Raw genomic sequence first — 23875 nt, 5'->3', positions numbered from 1 at the left:
AGAGCAGAGAGAAGTCACGGCCCGAGACCTACAAGAAAAACGGTTCCTGAGAAGAGCCAAAGCACAGGTCAGAGGACCCCTTTGTAGAGGAATAGTAGAAGATTTTAGCCTAAAATCAGGATACGGCTTCATCGTAGCACCTGGTATGAAAGAAGGCATTTTTGTCAACAGAAGAGACGGTAGAGCTCATTTGCCCAGAGGACATCCTGGAAGAAACTTAAAGATGGGAGACTCCGTACAATTTACCATGCATCAAGGAGAAAGAGGGTGGTATGCGTTAGATGTAGCACCATGTCCTAAAGAAAAAGAAACAGACACAGAAGAAGAAAGGAGAGACAGCGATAAAGAAAGAAAAGACAAAGGACCTACTGACGAGACTACTACAGATGAAGAAAAAGGTCAAGGAAGCAACAGGTGCCGCAGCCCTACAGGCCCAAGCCCTGGTGAGGAGGAATCTGCATAAAGTTCAAGTAAAGCAAGTTACCAGTTTGAAAAGTTTGTTTTGCAACGTTTACGTTTAAGTATGTGCCCACATAAACTTGTGTGAGAAAACCATAAACCTTAAGGCTATGAACTGGCTATAGCCACAAACTCTCGCAGTGTAAATAATTACACCAGAGGGCACCACCACCACCAGAGTCAGCCTGTTTAGGGGCTTGGCTCGTCTGCAACCAGGAGGAGCCCGTCCGTATATAGGGCCTTGGCTCACCTGCGACCAGAGAGCATGCCTGTTTATGGGGCCTGGCTCTCCACCACAAAGAGGGTACCTGGTCAGCACCAACTGTGGAGGCCGCCTCTACATCCTGCCAGAAGAGGCTGAAGGCGCGGATCCACCAGGCCAGGTATACCCTGAAACCACCAGCCCATGAAAGCCGCCTCTACATCCTGCCAGAAGTGGCTGAAGGCGCGGCCAACGGGAGAGGCAGATTGGAGGAAAGGTCTGGGGAAGTAGATGGCCCAGATCTGGTTACCAAAAGAAACCGGTGACCTGCCTCCTGAAAGGGTTTAGGGTGGGTTAACGGACTTGTGGGTGGAGGGTGGTGATGTATGGTACCTGGTGCTTTTAAAATGTTTTACATGTTTTAATGTTTTATGCATTTTTAAAATGTTGTCTTGCAGCCCGAGGACGTGCTGGTGATAACTAAGGGGGAATGTGGCGCCCCTGACCTGGTCAGGCACCACTGAGTACTGCACCCATGCTGGGGACAGTACAATACAGGTAATCCAGAAGGCTGACCGGGGTGTGGTACACAGGCGCATAGTGATCAGGTCTCACACATGTACCTATGAGAGGACCCCTGGGGATCCCAGGAGGGGGAAAAGCCTTCACCTTCACTGGAATAGTGGAGGGGGCCAAAAGCCTCCATCTCCTCTCAAGGGGTGTGGTAAGAGAGTCTGGTTGCTAGGTGGCGTAGGCAGGCACAAAAGGGAAAAGAGAAGGAGGAGTAAACAGTCTAGAGTCTGCAGCAGAGTGTGGAGGAGTGAGGAGCAGGAAAGTGAAGCTCAGACAGGAGCAGCAGTGAAGGTCCCAGATGTGAGCCGGTTCAGTGCAGAGTCCAGGGAGCTCGAGTGAGGAGCAGATCCCGTGGGCTGCTGTAGTCTGACAGCGTCCGCGCAGTGGCTACCGACGGGGGAGAACGGTCAACTAGGAGTGCTACCCGAAATCCATCTTCAGCTAGAGAGAGAGCAACGGAGTGGGAAGTAAGGAGACTGCTAGAGAGTACCAGGCCCAAACGGGCGGCAGATCCCGAAGCGGAGATAGATCCAGCTTTCTTTTGCTAAACCTGCCGGTGTGGGGCTCTCAAAGCCCACGCCACAACCCCACAAAAGCCGCAGCCACGTAGCCACAGTTAGGGCCCATAGGTCACAGGAGGCAAGCAGCTGGAGTGGCCTGGTCCAGGCGACAAGCAAACGGCAAACGAAGGGGAGAGAGGCTGCAGCATCTTCCCTGGGTGACCCCCATAGGGACTCAAAGTCGGGGTTACCCCAAACCACCAAGGGCTAAGGAAGGCGAGTTAGTAGTCACCCTCACAAGTCAGCCTGAAGGACACCTGGTTCCCACTTGGTTCATCCCAGCTACGCCCGGGTCACTCACCCTGCCATCAACTGTGAGTAAAAACCCTGAAAGACATCCTGCCTGTGTTGAGTCATTCTGCGCCTTGTAGTTCTACACATCTACACAGGGCCCTGGGGCTTGCCTCACTCTCAGGAGGCTACTACAACTGACTGCACCCACCATCAGCCCCAGGCATCCCTTAACCTGCAGTGGCGGTCCCCACTGACCGCAAATCTGAGAGTGGCGTCACGACAAACTACAAAGAAGGTTTCCTACCTGTGACCAGACAGATCCATCTACGTGGAGTCCCTGAAGGTAATGCACCGACACAGCGTTTGCGGGGCCCCACAGAACCATAGAGAGGGGGGGTGCGGCAACCGACTTGTTCCTGAGCGGACACACAGGCCTACCTGCAGTAGATTCAGATTCATTTAATAAGTCAAGAAGATCCTGGAACACCTGTCGATCAGTGTCGTTGAGGGAGTCAAACATGGCGGGTCTCCTGTAAATGGCACGAAAGAGGAGTCTCCTACAAAACAAATATACATCCTTAATAAGTGTAAACTTATCCACAGTGTTGGTCGGAGAAAAGGTAAGTCCCCTTTCCAAGACTCTCTGTTGTTCGATGGTGAGGACATGATCAGAAAGATTGATTACCTGTAAAGTCCCCAGGGAACTAGATGATGTAGTTGTTGCCAAGTCCAATGTTGCATCTGGTGAAGGAGAGACACTTATTTGCGTCGAGATGGCCCCTTGTTGGCATCCCTCCAGACCGCATTCCTGTAACCCATTCCTGGTCTTTTTGGGTTTCTTCTGACCCCTCCTGGTGCGGTATCGCCGTCGCTGTTTTCGGACGTTAAAAAATCACTATCACTAGTGCTATCTCCATTCCGAATATTGGAGGAGCCACCTCCAGGCATGGGAGTCCTGGTGTTCCCTCTGTGTTTCCACCTAAACATCGTCTGACTAGAAAAGTCATTCCTATCCCTAGCAAATTTCTTCTTTTTGCCCTCAATAATATTGCGTTCATATTTATCCAAATCTGTCCCTAAGCGTTCCTGAAATGGACGAACAAGTTTGTCTGCGTCAAACCCAGAGAGTTTGGACTCAAGCAGCCTGATGTTGGCCTTGGTACTAGCAAGTAGGGTTTTGTCATGTTCAATTAACATGGAAATGAGGATTTTAGAACACTGCAATAGGCCTTTCTCCCAGGTCGCCTTAAATTCGCCCTGTGCTTCCCATGCCGGAAATATCTGGACCCTAAGGCCACGGGGAACAATCCCAGTCCTAGAGTATTCTTCCAGGCTCCTAATATTCCACCACAATCTAATGCCAAGTTTTTGTACAGAGGTGATCTCCTTGGTTAGCCCAGTAAAATCATCATCCGCAGATCCAGTTATCTGCACATTATCAAAAATACTGGCCGATTCATTCTGCCAGGAGGCTTCTCGGGCATCCCAAGATGAAGCCATATCACACAGAAAACACACAGTAAAATACCGCCAGAACCAGAAAATAGAAGCACAATAAGCAAAATGAAACAACTGTTATAATAAACAAGCGTGCCAGCCCTAGAAATGACCAAGGTCAATGAACAGGGTACTAAGCAGAGGACAGAGCTGCACAGCTATGATGTAAAAAATACAATACATAAAGTGAGGGTGCACGGCCTACCAAACTGTAAATGTAGAAGGGAAAAAGAAGTAGGCAAGAAGCACTCAACTCACTGGATAAATATACAAAATATAACATAGAATTTATTAAGGAAAATTACAGTGCAAACACCATAAAAACAAGTAAAAACAGCAAGACACTCCTCCCATGGACCACAATTAAAGTGCTGAGGCAATATGCATTACAATGCAGGTGTACAAATATAGGAACCAAATATTGAAACTGACTGGGGCACTAAAAGTCAGTATGAAACCAAAATTATCAACAATTGTAGTGGCCCCAATAGTAAGTACTAGTACACCAATGCAAATATAACAGTGCATAAGAGAGAAAAAGCACTAATAACAGCAAGTAAAAGGCCTATAAGGGACCCAGAAAGATTAATCTAGGTAACCTAGAGGATAAGTAATATAGGCATAGTACCAACTGAGGGGATAATCACCCAGAGGTCCAGGGAGATAACACCCGAGTCAGGGAACCATGTAAGAGTGTCAGGGGGAGACACCGACCCGACGCGTGTCGCTCAAGGGAGCTTCATCAGGGGAGGGTAGTGAAGTGGAAAAAAGCACACATATAAATACAAGGTCAAATGAATAAAATAGATACCGGTGTGGCAGTAGTTCGGACCGTATGCTTTCAGCGTCCGCAAATGAAGGAGACCAGGAAGTAGATAGTGGTGCATCCAAAAAGGGCTTCCCCAGAACACAGAGACCTTAGGCGCAACTGCGCATGCGCGAGTAACGGCGAATAAGTGCGCAACTGCAAAAAGTTTCCCCCAGTGAGACAGGGATAACGGGCGCATATGCGCATGCGCGGTGGCCACCATGCGTAAAAAACGTAGAATATCATACTGCGCAAGCGTACAAGGTATTCACAGCGCAGCCAAACACATAAAGCGTCTAGACATTAGTATAATACTGGAGATGCACCAATATAACGGAGCGCAGTTGTTTGTTTGTGTCATAGACATAGAGTATTGCTTATTTAGATGGCTGTAACAAAGCCATATCCCCTTAGTACCCTGGTGTACACATAGGACACATATAAACATAATCAGTTATAGAATATAAGTCTGAAAAACACTCTGATGGTATTAGAACAATGTAAAATGTTATCATAAGGCAACAGGGTGGATGGGAGAGAGAAACATTAACATAATCATTAATTGACAAGGGAAGGCAACAGTTAGTCAAAGCATCAATGATTTACATATAAAGGGGAAAAGGTTGATATAATAATGACCAAAAGAGTCACTACCCTCCCCTGAGAAAATGTACAGACAGGATGGTACCAAATACAGCTAGAAAAAAGCTATATGACACAGTAATCAGGAGGGCCAAAACAGATACCTTTGATCGTATTTTTGATCTTCCTCAGGACTTTGATTGGACCTTCTCCTGTATTACAGGGATCTGTTTTGGCCCTCCTGATTACTGTGTCATATAACAAAATCTGTATATCCCTATTTATTTCATGCTTTTTTCTAGCTGGCTACCAGTACGTCACAATCGGGGGGTAACAAGTGGGGGTCACCCCTCCTTTATACCTCCCGACCGACAGACAGAGCACGTGATGCGCTCTCTAGCGCCCCTCTTATAGTCAGGCCAATTATGGAATTGCCCGACAATAAGCAAGGAGGCCGCTATACTACTTATGCCGATTATTGAAGGGTCCCCGGTGAGAGTAGGGTATATATTCCCCCGACCTCCGCGGGCGGAATATATAAAACCTCCCCGAATCTCACTGGCCTCCCCACAATAATCCTTGGCACAACTCGCTGCCACCAACCGCTTCACGGTAACTATTAGCCGAACACACAGACGTGGGATTCAAGATCGAGATAACAGAACAGCCCAAGATTAATTATATAATTTAATCAGCCTAAAGCACACTAGAAACTACAATATATACAATAGGAGATCTACAGAATATACATATGTCAGAGTACAGTTACAATCAAAGCATGGGTTACAAACAGGCATACACAGTTCCAGCAGTTACCTTGTGCGTCTGGCCACAGGGGGGCGCTGTAGACCAGGTTTCTAGGATCCTTCCCACAGATGTTTCCTACACGTGACCCCCGGCGAAAGAACACTGGAAAATGGCCGAAGTAGGGTTATCAACCTGGGCAAATCCAGGTCCCCTCCTACCTTAGTGACCTCACAGGGAGCACTGCTCCACCCCTGGCTGGAGTTATGGACAATATCCACAACATGGAATATGGGCCATAACTTTGCCTGGGAGCGTCGTAGGCGGACGCCAACACTCTCATTGTGACAGTTATGAATTTAGCTACAGAACGAGAGGACTCATGACTTGTCTACTAGTTCCCCATTGGCTGATATCACGCCTGGGGTACTTCCCAATGTCCTACTCCCATAAAAAAGGTGTGCCAGCATCGTCCGCATGCAGAGACACCATTTTTATGGTTGCCATATTTATCGGAAATATGGCTTGCGAGATATGAACCATATTTTACTGGAGTCGTTCTGTCTGGATACTTCCAAGCTTGCTAATTAGATAGCAGCCCCTACCACAGGGTCACGGCAGGGAGTCATCCTGTGTCCATTGTTCCCACATCATCTAATCTCCATATCACAGGAGACGGCCATGGAGGTGTAAGTGGAACACAGACCAGTTCCTTTGACACCTATCTGCTAAACAAACCGTTTATCCCTGTGGTAAATTTTCTGCTTGAAGGAGTTGTGTGAAGGAAAGGGGGGGTGACACCAGGAGAGGGCTTCCTGACATAACTTGAATATCATGATTTATCGTCATATCTCCGGATTTACCTCACACCTCCCCCCTTTTGAGGGCGCTAGGGGGCAGCACACTCCGGTGTTCCCCCGTGCGCCCGTCCGCGACCTCTCCTTGTCGGGACAGCCCGTCTGCGTTACCGTGGTCACGGCCCCTTTTGTGTCGAATGGTGAAGTTGTATTGCTGGAGCGCCAGGCTCCATCGCAACAACCTGCCATTCGTCCCGGAGACAGCGTGTAACCAGCTGAGGGGATTGTGGTCCGTCTCCACGATGAAGTGGCGCCCGTATAGATAGGGTTGCAGACGCTGCAGGGCCCACACTATGGCCAGGCACTCCTTTTCCATCGTGGAATAGGCCACTTCCCTTGGTAACAGCTTCCTGCTCAGGTACAAGACTGGGTGCTCTTGGCTCGCAGAGTCCACCTGGCTGAGCACCGCACCGAGGCTGAAGTCACTGGCGTCGGTCTGTACTACAAACGGCCGCGTGAAGTCGGCTGCCTGTAGCACGGGCGGGCTGGACAGGACGTCCTTTAGGGCCCGGAAGGCTGTCTCGCAGTCCATTGTCCAATCGACTGCAGAGGGCAGCTTCTTCTTGGTGAGGTCCGTCAAGGGCTTTGCCAGGCTACTATAGCCTGGAACAAACCTCCTATAGTACCCAGCGGTCCCCAAGAAGGACATCACCTGCTTCTTGGTCCTGGGGGTGGGCCAGGACGCGATGGCCTCCACTTTCTCAGGCTCGGGCTTCAGTGTTCTCCCGCCTACCCGGTGACCGAGGTACTGGACCTCGCTCATGGCCAGCTGACACTTTCCCGGCTTGATGGTCAAACCTGCCTGGTGGATCCGCCTGAGCACCTGTGCTAGATGCTCTAGGTGATCTTCCCAGGTGGGACTGAAGACGGCAATGTCATCCAGGTACGCGGCCGCGTACCCTTCAAGTCCCTTGAGCAGGGTGTTGACCATCCGCTGGAAAGTGGCAGGGGCATTCCTCATCCCGAATGGCATCACCGTGGACTCGTACAGTCCAAATGGGGTAATAAAGGCAGAGCGTTCCCTGGCCTTGCGAGTCAGGGGGATCTGCCAATATCCCCGGCTCAGATCCATGATGGTCAGGTACTGAGCCCCGGCCAACTGATCGAGCAGGTCATCGATGCGTGGCATTGGGTACGCATCGGCGACCGTGACAGCATTGAGCCCCCTGTAGTCCACGCAGAACCGAGTGGTTCGGTCCTTCTTAGGGACGAGGACTACAGGCGAGGCCCAAGCGCTGTTGGATGCCTGGATCACCCCCAGCTTCAGCATCTCGTCAATCTCCTGGCGCATGTGTTGCTGCACCTCCAGGGAGACCCGATATGCTGAACGCCGGATCGGGGGATGATCCCCAGTGTCCACGTGATGGACAGCCAAGTCAGTCCTTCCGGGCTGGTTGGTAAACAACCCCCGGAAGGGGTGTAGGGTGGCCCACAGCTGGGACCGTTGGTCCTCCAAGAGCTGGTGGCCAACCTCCACATCCTCAATGGATCCGCCTGCCCTAACCTGGGCTAGCATATCCAAGAGGGTTTCCGCTTCTCCCTCCTCGGGCAGGTTGCACACGGGGAGCGCACATGCCTCCCGCTCATGATGTGCCTTCATCATGTTCACATGGAAGGGCTTCCGCCTTCCACGGGCAGGGTCCAGGGTGACCAGGTACGCCACAGGGTTGAGCTGCTGGTACACGAGGTATGGGCCTTCCCAGGCTGCCTGAAGCTTGTCCTGTGGTACGGGGACCAGTACCCACACCTTTTGACCCACTTGGTAGGTCCTCTCACAAGCGTTCTGGTCGTACCAACGCTTCTGATCGGCCTGGGCTTGAGCCATATTGTCGTGTACCAGTTGCGTCAAGGCCTGCATTTTGTCCCGGAAGCGCATGACATACTCGATAACCGACACTCCAGGGGTGGCCAAATCCCCTTCCCAAGCCTCTTTCACCAAAGCCAGGGGGCCCCGCACACGTCGCCCGTACAGGAGCTCAAACGGTGAGAATCCTGTTGAGGCCTGTGGAACCTCCCGGTAAGCAAATAACAGGTGTGGGAGATACCGCTCCCAGTCACGCCCATGGGAGTCGACCAACATCTTAAGCATCTGCTTTAAGGTGCCATTAAACCGCTCGCACAGGCCATTAGTCTGTGGATGGTACGGGCTGGCCGCCAGATGTCGCACCTGGACTTGCTTACAGAGGGCCTCCATCAGCTGGGACATGAATTGGGTCCCCCGGTCAGTGAGCATTTCCTGGGGAAAACCCACTCGGGAGAAAATCTCCAGCAATGCGGTGGCCACCTTGTCAGCCCGAATGGACGACAAGGCCACTGCTTCTGGGTACCGGGTGGCATAGTCCACTACCGTCAGTATGAAGCGTTTCCCGGAGCTGCTGGGGATGGCCAGCGGGCCGACCAGATCCACAGCCACCCTCCTGAAAGGCTCATCGATGATGGGCAGAGATACCAGTGGGGCTTTGGGGTGTGGCCCCGCCTTCCCCACTCTCTGACAGGTTTCACACGAACGGCAGTAGGCAGCCACATCGGCCCCCATTTTTGGCCAGTAGAAATGCTGGTTTAACCTGGCCTTGGTCTTAGCGATCCCTAGGTGTCCGGCCATCGGAATCTCATGTGCGATCCGCAACAACTCCGTCCGGAACGGATAGGGTACCACCAACTGTCGGTCCCTGGGCCACGCCTCCGGTGAACCCTGCTGGACCGTGACCCGGTACAGCCGTCCTTGGTCCCAGACCACTCGCTCCGGGTCCGAGTCCGAGGGAGGCTGTGCCGCCTGCTCCTTAAGAGCTTTCAGGCTGTCGTCAGCTTCTAACGCTGCCTGAAACCCCTGACTAGATGTGGCCAGAATCGACGAGACTGTCACATCTTCAGTCAGTACCCCGGGACCTGTGTCCTGGCCTCCACCTGACTCGGCTGCCACTTGGTCAGAAGGGGAAGAGCTATCGGACCTCCGGGAGGCCCCTTGGCTTCCAGCACTCCCACTGCGGGTGACAGCGGCCACAGCCGCTGCGACCGTGGGTCGTGCCTGCTCCTCCTCCGTTCCTGACCAAGTCGCCGGTTCAGGCAGACCTACCTGGCTTCCTGACACCCCGGTTGTGGGGGAACCCTGCACCGAGATCTTACCTGGGAGCACTTCCGCTCCGGGACCGGCCCCAATCTCACCTGCCTGTTCCCCCCCTGCAGCAACAGAACCCCGCTGTGAAATCTCTGGGGACCCCACATTTGCTGTGGTAGCCCCCACCCCACACACTGGTCCTCCCCCTGCAGCACCCTGCTCTCTGCTTATCCCTGCAGAGGGCAACAGATCCCAGCTCACTGGCTGATCACTTGTAGAGGCATTGTCACACCTTTCTCTGACCCCCTCCCCTCCTGTCACAGCTGCAGCTGAGTGTGTGTCTATGGTGTCTATGCAAGCAGAAATATCAGAGTTCACTCCCCCCTCCCTTACATCATTCATAGATAACACATTAACATTGTCCGGAGGCTCGTCAGTACTGGCTGAAGGTTCAGCCCTTAGGGGGGGCCCGAACTGGGAGGTTATCTGCCCCAAATCTGTCCCAAGTAGCACGTTTGCGGGGATCCGATCAGTTACCCCCACCTCTCTCACCCCTCGCCCTGCGCCCCAGTCCACATAAATGGCAGCAACAGGCAGCGCCGGGTCAATGCCTCCAATCCCGGAGACAGCGAGGGTTTTTCCAGGTATCAAGTCTTGGGGGGACACCATCTCAGGCCGCACCAGAGTCACCTCCGAGGCGCTGTCTCGCAGTCCTATGGTCACAGACCGGCCGACGGTGACAGGTTGGAAGCTGTCCAGGGACCTACCACCACCCCCACCCACACAATACACCTTGGGCGGCCCTTGGGATGGGGACGGAGCCGGGGCCTTGGGACGCTGAGGGCACATGGCCTTGAAGTGTCCAGGTAGGTTGCACTGGTGGCACCGTCTTGGCTCTGCCACGGGCCTGGAGAGGGGAGTTGAGGGGGACACCCCCTGCAGTCTAGGGGCAGGTGGGGCAGTCGTAGAATTCATCTTACCCCCTCTCCAGGTGCTGCTGGTGGCTGCTCTCCTGGCCTCAGGAGCCCGATTGTTGGTGTAGTCATCGGCCAGGGCAGCTGTAGCCGTGGACCCCTTTGGCTTCTGGTCTCGGATGAACTGGCGGAGATCCTCAGGGCAGTTCCACAAGAGTTGCTCCGTGATGAACAAGTCCAGGATCTCCGGTCCGGTGGAAAGCTGCAGGCCTTGGGTCCAGTGGTCGGCAGCTCGGGCAAGTGCCCGCCGGTGGTCAGCCCAGGAGTCCTTTGGTCCCTTTTGCAGGGTCCGGAACTTCTTGCGGTAGGACTCCGGAGTGAGGTTGTACTGTTGGATCAGGGCCCGCTTGATGGTGTCGTAGCCCTGATCTGCCTCAGCAGGCAAGTCCCCAAGGATATCCAGGGCCTTACCCCTTAGACGGGGGGTCAGGTATTTGGCCCACTGATCCTTGTCCAGATGGTGCTGCAGGCAAGTCCGTTCAAAAGCAGTCAGGAAAGAGTCCAAGTCTCCATCCTTCTCCAGCACTGGGAAGTCCTCAACACGGACCTTTGGAAGTTTGGTGTCTTGAAGGTCACGTGTGGCTGATGAGGGCTGGAGCTTGGCTAGATGCAGCTGGTGGTCACGGTCTGCCTGTCGCTCTCGCTCTCGCTCTTCACGCGCTGCCTGCCGCTCTGCCCTGCGCTCTGCCAGGAGTTCCTTGTAGCCCTCCCGGTCTCCAGCCTGGAGTAGGGCCATAGCCATTTGAAGAAGGCTATCCGAGCCTCCCAGGCTCGGTGGAATGGCACGTGGTGATCTGCGGCCCGTTGCGGAGCCTGGTGATTCACTGTCCATTTCAGAGCGGAGGACTGGCATCTGGCTCGTTGAGGACCCTTGGGTGAGCTGCTCCTCATCTTGTCCATAATTGCCAGGTTGTGCGCTGTCCTCTGCAGAACGGTTCTCTGGCGTCGGGCTCCTGGAGGACTCGTGGTCAACCTCCTCATTGCTGTCCACAGCACCGTCCTCCCTCTCTTCGGCTCCTGCCTTAGCATTGGCCAGTTGCATAGCTCTGCTCCTGGTGCCATCAGCCATTCTTGCAGACTTTGGTCACTGACACAGAACTGACACCTGATGCCTCCACACACCTTACAGTATCTGCACTCTGACACTCTAGTGTTGAGCTGGTCTGAAGACCCCAGCAGCCACAGCTGCTGCAGGCAGTCTTTAGTGTCTGGGAGTATGGGTCTCACACTCACACACACTATTATCTCGATCCCACCGCTTGCCACCAATATGTCACGAACCACCGGGGGGGTCACTCAGAAATCCCCCGCGCTGGCTACCAGTACGTCACAATCGGGGGGTAACAAGTGGGGGTCACCCCTCCTTTATACCTCCCGACCGACAGACAGAGCACGTGATGCGCTCTCTAGCGCCCCTCTTATAGTCAGGCCAATTATGGAATTGCCCGACAATAAGCAAGGAGGCCGCTATACTACTTATGCCGATTATTGAAGGGTCCCCGGTGAGAGTAGGGTATATATTCCCCCGACCTCCGCGGGCGGAATATATAAAACCTCCCCGAATCTCACTGGCCTCCCCACAATAATCCTTGGCACAACTCGCTGCCACCAACCGCTTCACGGTAACTATTAGCCGAACACACAGACGTGGGATTCAAGATCGAGATAACAGAACAGCCCAAGATTAATTATATAATTTAATCAGCCTAAAGCACACTAGAAACTACAATATATACAATAGGAGATCTACAGAATATACATATGTCAGAGTACAGTTACAATCAAAGCATGGGTTACAAACAGGCATACACAGTTCCAGCAGTTACCTTGTGCGTCTGGCCACAGGGGGGCGCTGTAGACCAGGTTTCTAGGATCCTTCCCACAGATGTTTCCTACACGTGACCCCCGGCGAAAGAACACTGGAAAATGGCCGAAGTAGGGTTATCAACCTGGGCAAATCCAGGTCCCCTCCTACCTTAGTGACCTCACAGGGAGCACTGCTCCACCCCTGGCTGGAGTTATGGACAATATCCACAACATGGAATATGGGCCATAACTTTGCCTGGGAGCGTCGTAGGCGGACGCCAACACTCTCATTGTGACAGTTATGAATTTAGCTACAGAACGAGAGGACTCATGACTTGTCTACTAGTTCCCCATTGGCTGATATCACGCCTGGGGTACTTCCCAATGTCCTACTCCCATAAAAAAGGTGTGCCAGCATCGTCCGCATGCAGAGACACCATTTTTATGGTTGCCATATTTATCGGAAATATGGCTTGCGAGATATGAACCATATTTTACTGGAGTCGTTCTGTCTGGATACTTCCAAGCTTGCTAATTAGATAGCAGCCCCTACCACAGGGTCACGGCAGGGAGTCATCCTGTGTCCATTGTTCCCACATCATCTAATCTCCATATCACAGGAGACGGCCATGGAGGTGTAAGTGGAACACAGACCAGTTCCTTTGACACCTATCTGCTAAACAAACCGTTTATCCCTGTGGTAAATTTTCTGCTTGAAGGAGTTGTGTGAAGGAAAGGGGGGGTGACACCAGGAGAGTAGTGATGAGCGAGCATGCTTGTCACTACTCGGTACTCGCACGAGTATCACTGTACTCGGGCTGCTCGGCGGGGACCGAGTAATCTCGCGATACTCGTGCTTTACTCGTGGTCTTCATTTCTGCATGTTGGCGCTCTTTTGAGAGCCAGCCCTCATGCAGGGATTGGCTGGCAGACCACTGCAATGCCACAGCCCTGTTAGTTGTGGAATTGCAGTGATTGGCCGGCCTGCACAGCGTCACCGAGCCTTTATATCGGCCGGCGCGCTGTGCTCTGCTCACAGCTATTCTGACAGTGAGTGTAGGGAGAGTGTCGCTGATTCAGGGAAAGCTTTGCGGCCCTTTATAGCTTTTTCAGTTGCAGGGCTGCAAACAGTGTGACCAAAAGTCCTTCTCAGGACTATTCTAGTTGTATACAGGCAGGCAGGGTATAGCCAGGTCGGAGTACAGTAGCAGAGTCCTTCTCAGGACTATTGTTGCTATATACAGGCAGGGTATAGCCAGGTCTGAATACAGGCTAGTGACCAAAAGAGTCCTTGTCAGGACTATTGTAGCAGTATACAGGCAGGCAGGCAGGCAGGGTAGTGGTGACCGTATACCAGCCTTCATATCTGGGGCTGGTGTACACAGTGTAAAACAGTCCAGATAGTGTCTGACTTGTCTGTACTGTAATTGTCGCTCCCCAAAAAAACCTGTTAGTAGGTTATTATTGCGTCCGTGCTTGGTTTTTAAAACCGCACGTGTGTGCCTGTTGGTGGCAGCGTACAGGTGCACTGGTGTGCGTTTACCAAACTATTATATAACGCACAAGTGTAGTGTATAATACACGTCAGTCAGCAGTGGCTGATAGTGTCAGAGTTCTTAATTTTTGCTCCTAAAACCTGTGTTAGGTTATTATTGCGTCCGTGCTTGGTTTTTAAAACCGCACGTGTGTGCCTGTTGGTGGCAGCGTACAGGTGCACTGGTGTGCGTTTACCAAACTATTATATAACGCACAAGTGTAGTGTATAATACACGTCAGTCAGCAGTGGCTGATAGTGTCAGAGTTCTTAATTTTTGCTCCTAAAACCTGTGTTAGGTTATTATTGCGTCCGTGCTTGGTTTTTAAAACCGCACGTGTGTGCCTGTTGGTGGCAGCGTACAGGTGCACTGGTGTGCGTTTACCAAACTATTATATAACGCACAAGTGTAGTGTATAATACACGTCAGTCAGCAGTGGCTGATAGTGTCAGAGTTCTTAATTTTTGCTCCTAAAACCTGTGTTAGGTTATTATTGCGTCCGTGCTTGGTTTTTAAAACCGCACGTGTGTGCCTGTTGGTGGCAGCGTACAGGTGCACTGGTGTGCGTTTACCAAACTATTATATAACGCACAAGTGTAGTGTATAATACACGTCAGTCAGCAGTGGCTGATAGTGTCAGAGTTCTTAATTTTTGCTCCTAAAACCTGTGTTAGGTTATTATTGCGTCCGTGCTTGGTTTTTAAAACCGCACGTGTGTGCCTGTTGGTGGCAGCGTACAGGTGCACTGGTGTGCGTTTACCAAACTATTATATAACGCACAAGTGTAGTGTATAATACACGTCAGTCAGCAGTGGCTGATAGTGTCAGAGTTCTTAATTTTTGCTCCTAAAACCTGTGTTAGGTTATTATTGCGTCCGTGCTTGGTTTTTAAAACCGCACGTGTGTGCCTGTTGGTGGCAGCGTACAGGTGCACTGGTGTGCGTTTACCAAACTATTATATAACGCACAAGTGTAGTGTATAATACACGTCAGTCAGCAGTGGCTGATAGTGTCAGAGTTCTTAATTTTTGCTCCTAAAACCTGTGTTAGGTTATTATTGCGTCCGTGCTTGGTTTTTAAAACCGCACGTGTGTGCCTGTTGGTGGCAGCGTACAGGTGCACTGGTGTGCAATTTCCAGAAACTTTGATATAACGCACAAGTAGTGAATATACACGTCAGCAGTGCACAGCATTGCAAAATGCGCAAGGGCATTGGCAAGGAACAAGGAAGTGGACGTGATGGTGGTGCAGGCAGAGGCCGAGGTCGTGGGCAAGCTCTAATTTCGCCACAACAAAGGGCCACATCTAGTCGCTCGCACGTCCTGTCCCAAATTCTTGGGGACCGCAGCAGTACACCGCTCTTGAACCAAGACCAGTGTCAACAGGTTGTTAGTTGGATAGCGGATAATGCTTCCAGTCAGATTGGCACCACCACAAACACTCTGTCTTCCACACGGTCAAGTGTCAGTAGCCGTGATACTGCACCGCACATTTCTGAACCTGATCCTCCTTCCTACCACCAGGCTGAGTACACGTCCTCCTCGGACATTAATGATCCCACACTTGGACACTCGGAAGAGCTGTTCACGTTTCCATTCACACATTCTGGCCTCTCGCCAGCTCATATTGAAGTGGGTCATGAGGAGATCGTCTGTACAGATAGCCAAATATTTGAGCAGCCACGTTCTCACGAAGTTGGCAACGTGTCTCAACAAGTGGTGGACGATGATGAGACACAATTGTCAGCAAGTCAGGAGGAGGAGCAGGGTGCGGAAGAGGAAGACGACGTGGTGGATGATCCAGTAACTGACCCAACCTGGCAGGAGGATATGCAGAGCGAGGACAGCAGTGCACAGGGGGAGGGAGGCGTAGCATCACAACAGGCAGTAAGAAGCAGGGTGGTGGTCCCAGGCAGAAGTCAGGCAACCGTTCCCCGTAACAACACGACGACACAAGGTGCCTGTACAAATGTTAGGTCTTCACGAGTCTGGCAGTTTTTTAAGTTGGATCCAGATGATTCAAAAAAGGCCATTTGCAACACCTGCCGTGCCAGCATCAGCAGGGGTACCAAAACTAGCAGCCTGACCACCACCAGCATGATCAGGCACATGTCAGCCAAGCACCCGACTTTGTGGGAAGTACAACAGAGTCGAGGAGCAGTGCTTGCTGATGTCACTGCTACGTCTTCGCTGGTTGTGCATGCGAGCCAATCCTCTGTCCATGCTGCCTGCGAACAAGCCTCCTCCACTCCTGCACCTGCAGTTGCCTACGCAGAAAGAACACCATCATCAAGCACGTCCTTGTCCCAGCGCAGCGTTCAGTTATCCATTCAGCAAACCTTTGAACGCAGGCGCAAATACACTGCCAACACCCCACATGCCACAGTTCTAAATGCTAACATTTCGCGACTGCTTGCGCTGGAAATGTTGCCTTTTAGGCTGGTGGAGACAGAAGCATTCCGTGACCTGATGGCGGCAGCTGTCCCACGTTACTCGGTCCCCAGCCGCCACTATTTCTCCCGGTGTGCCGTCCCCGCGTTGCATAACCACGTGTCACAAAACATCACACGTGCCCTGAACAACGCTGTTTCACCCAAAGTCCACCTAACCACAGACACGTGGACAAGTGCTTGTGGGCAAGGCCGCTACATCTCGTTGACGGCACACTGGGTTAATATTGTGGAAGCTGGGACCCAGTCTGAGCGAGGGACGGAACACGTCCTTCCCACACCAAGGTTTGCAGGCCCTACCTCAGTCAGTGTTTCACCCACACTCTACAGCTCCGGAATGTCATGCTCTTCAGCCTCCTCCTCCTCCTGCGCATCCTCATCCACTGTGCCCTCCACACCAGTCACAAGCTGGAAGCACTGCAGCACTGCCTCGGCGAAGCGGCAACAGGCTGTGCTGAAGCTAATCTGCATAGGTGACAAACCCCACAATGCAGAAGAGCTGTGGACAGCTCTGAAACAGCAGGCAGATCACTGGCTCACACCTCTGAACCTAAAGCCAGGAAAGGTCGTTTGTGACAATGGCCGGAACCTGGTGGCGGCTTTGAGGCGAGGCCAGCTGACACATGTTCCATGCGTGGCCCATGTGCTCAACCTCGTGGTTCAGCGGTTTATAAAGTCATACCCAGAGCTGTCTGATCTGCTGGTAAAAGTTCGCCGCCTGTCTGCACATTTTCGAAAGTCACCTACTGCTTCAGCCGGCCTTGCCGGCTTTCAGCGCCGTTTGCATCTTCCGGCTCACAGACTGGTGTGTGATGTCCCCACGCGTTGGAATTCAACTCTGCACATGTTGGTCAGGATATGTGAGCAGAAGAGGGCAGTTGTTGAGTACCTGCATCACCTAAGCCGTCGGGAAATGGGTCAAACTCCACACATAACACCTGAGGAGTGGAGATGGATGTCAGACCTATGTACCATCCTCCAAAACTTTGAGGACTCCACCAAGATGGTGAGTGGTGATGACGCCATTATTAGCGTCACCATACCGCTACTCTGCCTTCTAAAACGGTCCCTTTTGAAAAACAAACATGATGCATTGCAGGCGGAGCGCGATGAGTTGCAGCAAGAAACAGTAGTGGGTGTGGGTGATAACACACAGCCCAGCCTCGTCTCATCACAACGTGCAGTGGAGGACTATGACGAGGAGGAGGATGAAGACATGGAGCAACTCTCCGGCCAAATTGAGGATATGACATGCACACCAGTCATATCCTCGATTCAGCGTGGCTGGCCAGAGGACAGGGTAGATGAGGAGGAGGAGGAGGAGGAGGAGGAGGAGGACAGCATGTTCAGTCATCTTGTTGGTCAGGCTACTGAAGTCCTGGCTGTTAAGAGTCTGGCGCACATGGCTGACTTTATGGTAAGCTGCCTGTCTCGTGACCCTCGCGTTAAGAACATCTTGGCCGACAATCATTACTGGTTGGTAACACTGTTAGACCCACGCTACAAGGAGAACTTTTTGTCTCTTATTCCCGTGGATGAGAGGTCAACCAAAATGCAGCAGTTTCGGAAGGCCATACTCACGGAAGTAGGCAAAGCATTCCCCTCACAAAACGCTAGCGGCATAGGTCAGGAATCAGTGGACAACCGAGGCGTACAGCCGAGAGAGGCACAAGTCCAATCCGCCAGAGGTAGGGGAACAGTCTTTAAGATGTGGGACAGTTTTCTCAGCCCCTCACGTACCACAGCCCCTGAGGTGCGGGGTAGTGCCACAAGAAATCCTAAGTTTGCCCAGATGCTGAAGGAGTACCTTGCAGATCGAACAACTGTACTCCGACATTCCTCTGTGCCTTACAATTATTGGGTATCCAAGCTGGACACGTGGCATGAATTGGCTCTCTACGCCTTGGAAGTCCTGGCCTGCCCTGCTGCTAGCGTTTTGTCAGAGCGTGTTTTTAGTGCCGCAGGTGGAATCATTACAGATAAACGCACCCGCCTGTCAACTGAAAATGCTGACAGGCTGACTCTGATAAAGATGAACAAGGGTTGGATTGGGCCAGACTTCACCACACCACCAGCAAATGAGAGCGGAATTTAAAGTTTGCCATGTACCTCCACTCACCCATGGGTACACTTCTCGACTTTGGATAATCGCTGGACTGCTCCTCCTTCTCCTCATGCGCCATCATGATGACCGTTACAATAGTTAGGTCTTTGTTTCAGGTATACCCCCAGTGGTAAATTTTTTCGCCCATTCTTTGCAGAATGGACATTACAACGACAGGAGACCCGCTCCTTTGCAATGGGAACAATGTTTTGAGGCCCTCATGCACGTCTCTACCCAGGGACAACGTGTAGCCTCCCAATTTTTGGCTGCCCTGCCTAAGGGCTATACTGAAATACACCCACTTCCTTAAAATGGACACTTAATGTTTTGAGGCCCTCATGCACGTCTCTACCCAGGGACAATGTGGAGCCTCCCAATTTTTGGCTGCCCTGGCAAAGGGCTATACTGAAATAGACCCACTTCCTTACAATGGGCACTTCAGGTTTAAAGGCCATCATGCACGTCTCTACCCAGGGACAATGTGGAGCCTCCCAATTTTTGGCTGCCCTGCCTAAGGGCTATACTATAATACACCCACTTCCTGACAATGGACACTTAATGTTTTGAGGCCCTCATGCACGTCTCTACCCAGGGACAATGTGGAGCCTCCCAATTTTTGGCTGCCCTGGCAAAGGGCTATACTGAAATAGACCCACTTCCTTACAATGGGCACTTCAGGTTTAAAGGCCATCATGCACGTCTCTATCCAGGGACAATGTGGAGCCTCCCAATTTTTGGCTGCCCTGCCTAAGGGCTATACTGAAATACACCCACTTCCTTAAAATGGACACTTAATGTTTTGAGGCCCTCATGCACGTCTCTACCCAGGGACAATGTGGAGCCTCCCAATTTTTGGCTGCCCTGGCAAAGGGCTATACTGAAATAGACCCACTTCCTTACAATGGGCACTTCAGGTTTAAAGGCCATCATGCACGTCTCTACCCAGGGACAATGTGGAGCCTCCCAATTTTTGGCTGCCCTGCCTAAGGGCTATACTATAATACACCCACTTCCTGACAATGGACACTTAATGTTTTGAGGCCCTCATGCACGTCTCTACCCAGGGACAATGTGGAGCCTCCCAATTTTTGGCTGCCCTGGCAAAGGGCTATACTGAAATAGACCCACTTCCTTACAATGGGCACTTCAGGTTTAAAGGCCATCATGCACGTCTCTATCCAGGGACAATGTGGAGCCTCCCAATTTTTGGCTGCCCTGCCTAAGGGCTATACTGAAATACACCCACTTCCTTAAAATGGACACTTAATGTTTTGAGGCCCTCATGCACGTCTCTACCCAGGGACAATGTGGAGCCTCCCAATTTTTGGCTGCCCTGGCAAAGGGCTATACTGAAATAGACCCACTTCCTTACAATGGGCACTTCAGGTTTAAAGGCCATCATGCACGTCTCTACCCAGGGACAATGTGGAGCCTCCCAATTTTTGGCTGCCCTGCCTAAGGGCTATACTATAATACACCCACTTCCTGACAATGGACACTTAATGTTTTGAGGCCCTCATGCACGTCTGTATGCAGGGGCATTGGTGAACCTCACAATTTAGGACTGCCCTGGCAAAGGAAAATACTACAAAGACTCACTTCCTCAAAATGGGCACATTAGACTCAAGAGGCCTTCATGTACGTCTCTTCTCAGGGACATCGGAGTGCCACACAATGTTTTCACGTAAAATCTTTCATGTATTGATCTCAAAAAGTAACATACACCAGATCTATCTCACTATTGGGTATGTGCCCTTAACATTTCCGCCATGAAAAATCATTTTGGGGTCATTTTGGAAGGTTTTCTGGTGAGTCCGTAAAAATGGCGTAAAACGCGGACAAAATTGTTCACAGCTGTGACTTTTGAGTGATAAATGCTTCAAGGGGTCTTCCCCATGCTGTTGCCATGTCATTTGAGCACTCTTCTGAGACTTTTGTGACATTTTTAGGGTTTCTCCATGCTGCCGGGAGGTCATTTCACAAAAATACTCGGGTCTCCCATAGGATAACATTGGGCTCGTTGCTCGGGCCGAGTACACGAGTATCTTGGGAGGCTCGGCCCGAGCTTCGAGCACCCGAGCTTTTTAGTACTCGCTCATCACTACAGGAGAGGGCTTCCTGACATAACTTGAATATCATGATTTATCGTCATATCTCCGGATTTACCTCACAATTATATCAACCTTTTCCCCTTTATATGTAAATCATTGATGCTTTGACTAACTGTTGCCTTCCCTTGTCAATTAATGATTATGTTAATGTTTCTCTCTCCCATCCACCCTGTTGCCTTATGATAACATTTTACATTGTTCTAATACCATCAGAGTGTTTTTCAGACTTATATTCTATAACTGATTATGTTTATATGTGTCCTATGTGTACACCAGGGTACTAAGGGGATATGGCTTTGTTACAGCCATCTAAATAAGCAATACTCTATGTCTATGACACAAACAAACAACTGCGCTCCGTTATATTGGTGCATCTCCAGTATTATACTAATGTCTAGACGCTTTATGTGTTTGGCTGCGCTGTGAATACCTTGTACGCTTGCGCAGTATGATATTCTACGTTTTTTACGCATGGTGGCCACCGCGCATGCGCATATGCGCCCGTTATCCCTGTCTCACTGGGGGAAACTTTTTGCAGTTGCGCACTTATTCGCCGTTACTCGCGCATGCGCAGTTGCGCCTAAGGTCTCTGTGTTCTGGGGAAGCCCTTTTTGGATGCACCACTATCTACTTCCTGGTCTCCTTCATTTCCGGACGCTGAAAGCATACGGTCCGAACTACTGCCACACCGGTATCTATTTTATTCATTTGACTTTGTATTTATATGTGTGCTTTTTTCCACTTCACTACCCTCCCCTGATGAAGCTCCCTTGAGCGACACGCGTCGGGTCGGTGTCTCCCCCTGACACTCTTACATGGTTCCCTGACTCGGGTGTTATCTCCCTGGACCTCTGGGTGATTATCCCCTCAGTTGGTACTATGCCTATATTACTTATCCTCTAGGTTACCTAGATTAATCTTTCTGGGTCCCTTATAGGCCTTTTACTTGCTGTTATTAGTGCTTTTTCTCTCTTATGCACTGTTATATTTGCATTGGTGTACTAGTACTTACTATTGGGGCCACTACAATTGTTGATAATTTTGGTTTCATACTGACTTTTAGTGCCCCAGTCAGTTTCAATATTTGGTTCCTATATTTGTACACCTGCATTGTAATGCATATTGCCTCAGCACTTTAATTGTGGTCCATGGGAGGAGTGTCTTGCTGTTTTTACTTGTTTTTATGGTGTTTGCACTGTAATTTTCCTTAATAAATTCTATGTTATATTTTGTATATTTATCCAGTGAGTTGAGTGCTTCTTGCCTACTTCTTTTTCCCTTCTACATTTACAGTTTGGTAGGCCGTGCACCCTCACTTTATGTATTGTATTTTTTACATCATAGCTGTGCAGCTCTGTCCTCTGCTTAGTAGTCTGTAAATTGGACCGTGCTGTGATTTTTTTTTTCCATATGGCCCATGTGGAAATTCAGTCATGTGCACCTACACAATGGCTATAATAGGTGCATGTGCTCCCCATTTGTAGTCCATGGCACACTTGTCCATATAACGCATGTCTGAACAAGCCCTGAAGCGGATTTCACAGATCCATTTGGCGGGCCGAGTATGGGTGGCATTGTATGGGCCGGCCGCTGGCCTCCTGATCAGACCTATTCAGCCTCATACATGCCCATGAGTCTGTCGAGTTTGGTTTAGAAGACACGCGGTTGGTTGATCTAATGCAATCCATACTCAAATGGATGTGTGAAGCCCATTTTCCATATGGTCATAGTTTTTGGTGCCGAGGAATGATTGCAGCATTTGCCCTATCTGTAGTCACTCCCCTGTGATCAGCCTTTTTGCAGCACGTTGGTGACTAATTAAAAGGACACACCAGAAGCAGAGATACTTCATCCCATGTGCTGGTCACTCATCATGACTTTGTGTTTCGCAGGTCAGTTCAGCTGAATGGACAGCACCTCGTGATGATCGACGATGGGACACTCCCGGATCTCAAGCCCCGTCCACTACGACCCGGCCGCACCCTTGTCATTCCTCCACTAACCATCGGCTTCTACGTGGTGAAGAATGTAAACGCTGTGGCTTGTAGATATCGATAGTCCCAACTTGTGCCATAAGAAATACAACAGAGCTGCAACCAAAGACATGATGATTCACTAAAAGGCGAAATGCGTGAAATTGCAAGACTCCTTTCTACAAAGCTCCAGGCCACCAAGTGACTGCACGGCACATTAAGTGCAGCCGGCCAATTGTAACTTTTCATTATAGTGTTCTGCTGGGAGCCTGACAGGTCGTTTCCTTTACAACGAGGAATCTTCTCGCTCGTAACTGGGTGGTGTCGCCCATGGGAAACAATGGAAATTTTTGCTTTTATTTTCTGAACTTTATTTGCAGAATTGAAGGCTGAACCTAATTGGTTCCTACGGGAAAAAACATAAATCCTACTACTAAAGGACAAGGTTTGTAATTGTGCCAAGAAGAAGCATCTTCCATAGTCTCCATAGATCCATGCACATCCCAGAAGGTTTTTTATATATAAGAATGTTGGCTATAGATCTTTGGTATTTCTGCAGCATCAGACTGTAGGAACATCACATTAGGGTCAATATTACATAGAGGAAAGGGAGTCCTGGACAAGATCAGGGTCCTCCGCAGGTGCTGGTTCACGCCACCATGCCGATAAAAGGGTTTGGTGCCAATTTACCCTCCTTCCACTATATTGGAGTTTGCCCCTTGCAAAAAATTCCTTTTAGATGTGTTTATAATAGATTTATAAAAAAAACTAATATAGTTTTATTTTTAAAGGTGTCCTGGTCTTTTGATATCAGCAGAGTTCCAGCAAATCCACTTCCAGCTTGTGCTCGGCATAGTTAAGAGTTTCCAGTATCATCAGTGCCATGTGTGAAGAGAGGTGGCTAAATCAAAACTTGGCACTCAGAGAGCGAAACAAAAAAAATGTTTAACAAAGCGCTTGCAATCCAAAAAATAGATGTTTCGGTCCTCCTCGGATCTTCATCAGTACAGGGTGTAGAGCGAAAGCTCTGGCAGAAAGGCTCAGCTGTGCGGCATCCACCGCTGACAGAGTGACACGCTGGCGGACCAAAATGTCTATTTTTTTGGATCACGGCACGAGGCATCTAATCCTGCCTCCACCACTGATTGAACAGCTTTCTGCCTATGCACAGTGTAAATAGAGAGCTGCCAATCAGTGATGTGGGCGGGGTTATACAAAGGTCAGCATTCTGTGCTCTGCTAGATCTACAGCAGAAAAAACTGTGATTGTATCAAAATGACAGCATGAAGCCCAGTCACTGACATCACTGGAATCAGGGTCTCTGCCTCTACATCATGCGGGTCTCAGATCAC

General features: G+C 50.6%; 1 protein-coding gene across 1 annotated transcript in view; it reads left to right on the top strand.

Annotated features, from left to right (window-relative positions):
- HPSE2 (heparanase 2 (inactive)) overlaps positions 1–23597 on the top strand; it is a 479085-nt gene extending 455488 nt beyond the window's left edge. The window contains exon 12 of the mRNA XM_075351599.1: positions 22443–23597. Coding sequence (XP_075207714.1) covers positions 22443–22608 — 166 coding nt within the window. The 3' untranslated portion in view covers positions 22609–23597. The remainder of the gene's footprint in view (positions 1–22442) is intronic.
- The last annotated feature ends 278 nt before the right edge of the window (positions 23598–23875 follow it).

This window comes from Anomaloglossus baeobatrachus, chromosome 5 (genome assembly GCF_048569485.1).
Source record: "Anomaloglossus baeobatrachus isolate aAnoBae1 chromosome 5, aAnoBae1.hap1, whole genome shotgun sequence".
NCBI lineage: Eukaryota > Metazoa > Chordata > Amphibia > Anura > Aromobatidae > Anomaloglossus > Anomaloglossus baeobatrachus.
The sequence above is the reverse complement of the archived record's forward strand: the minus strand, read 5'-3'. Positions and strand labels throughout refer to the sequence as shown.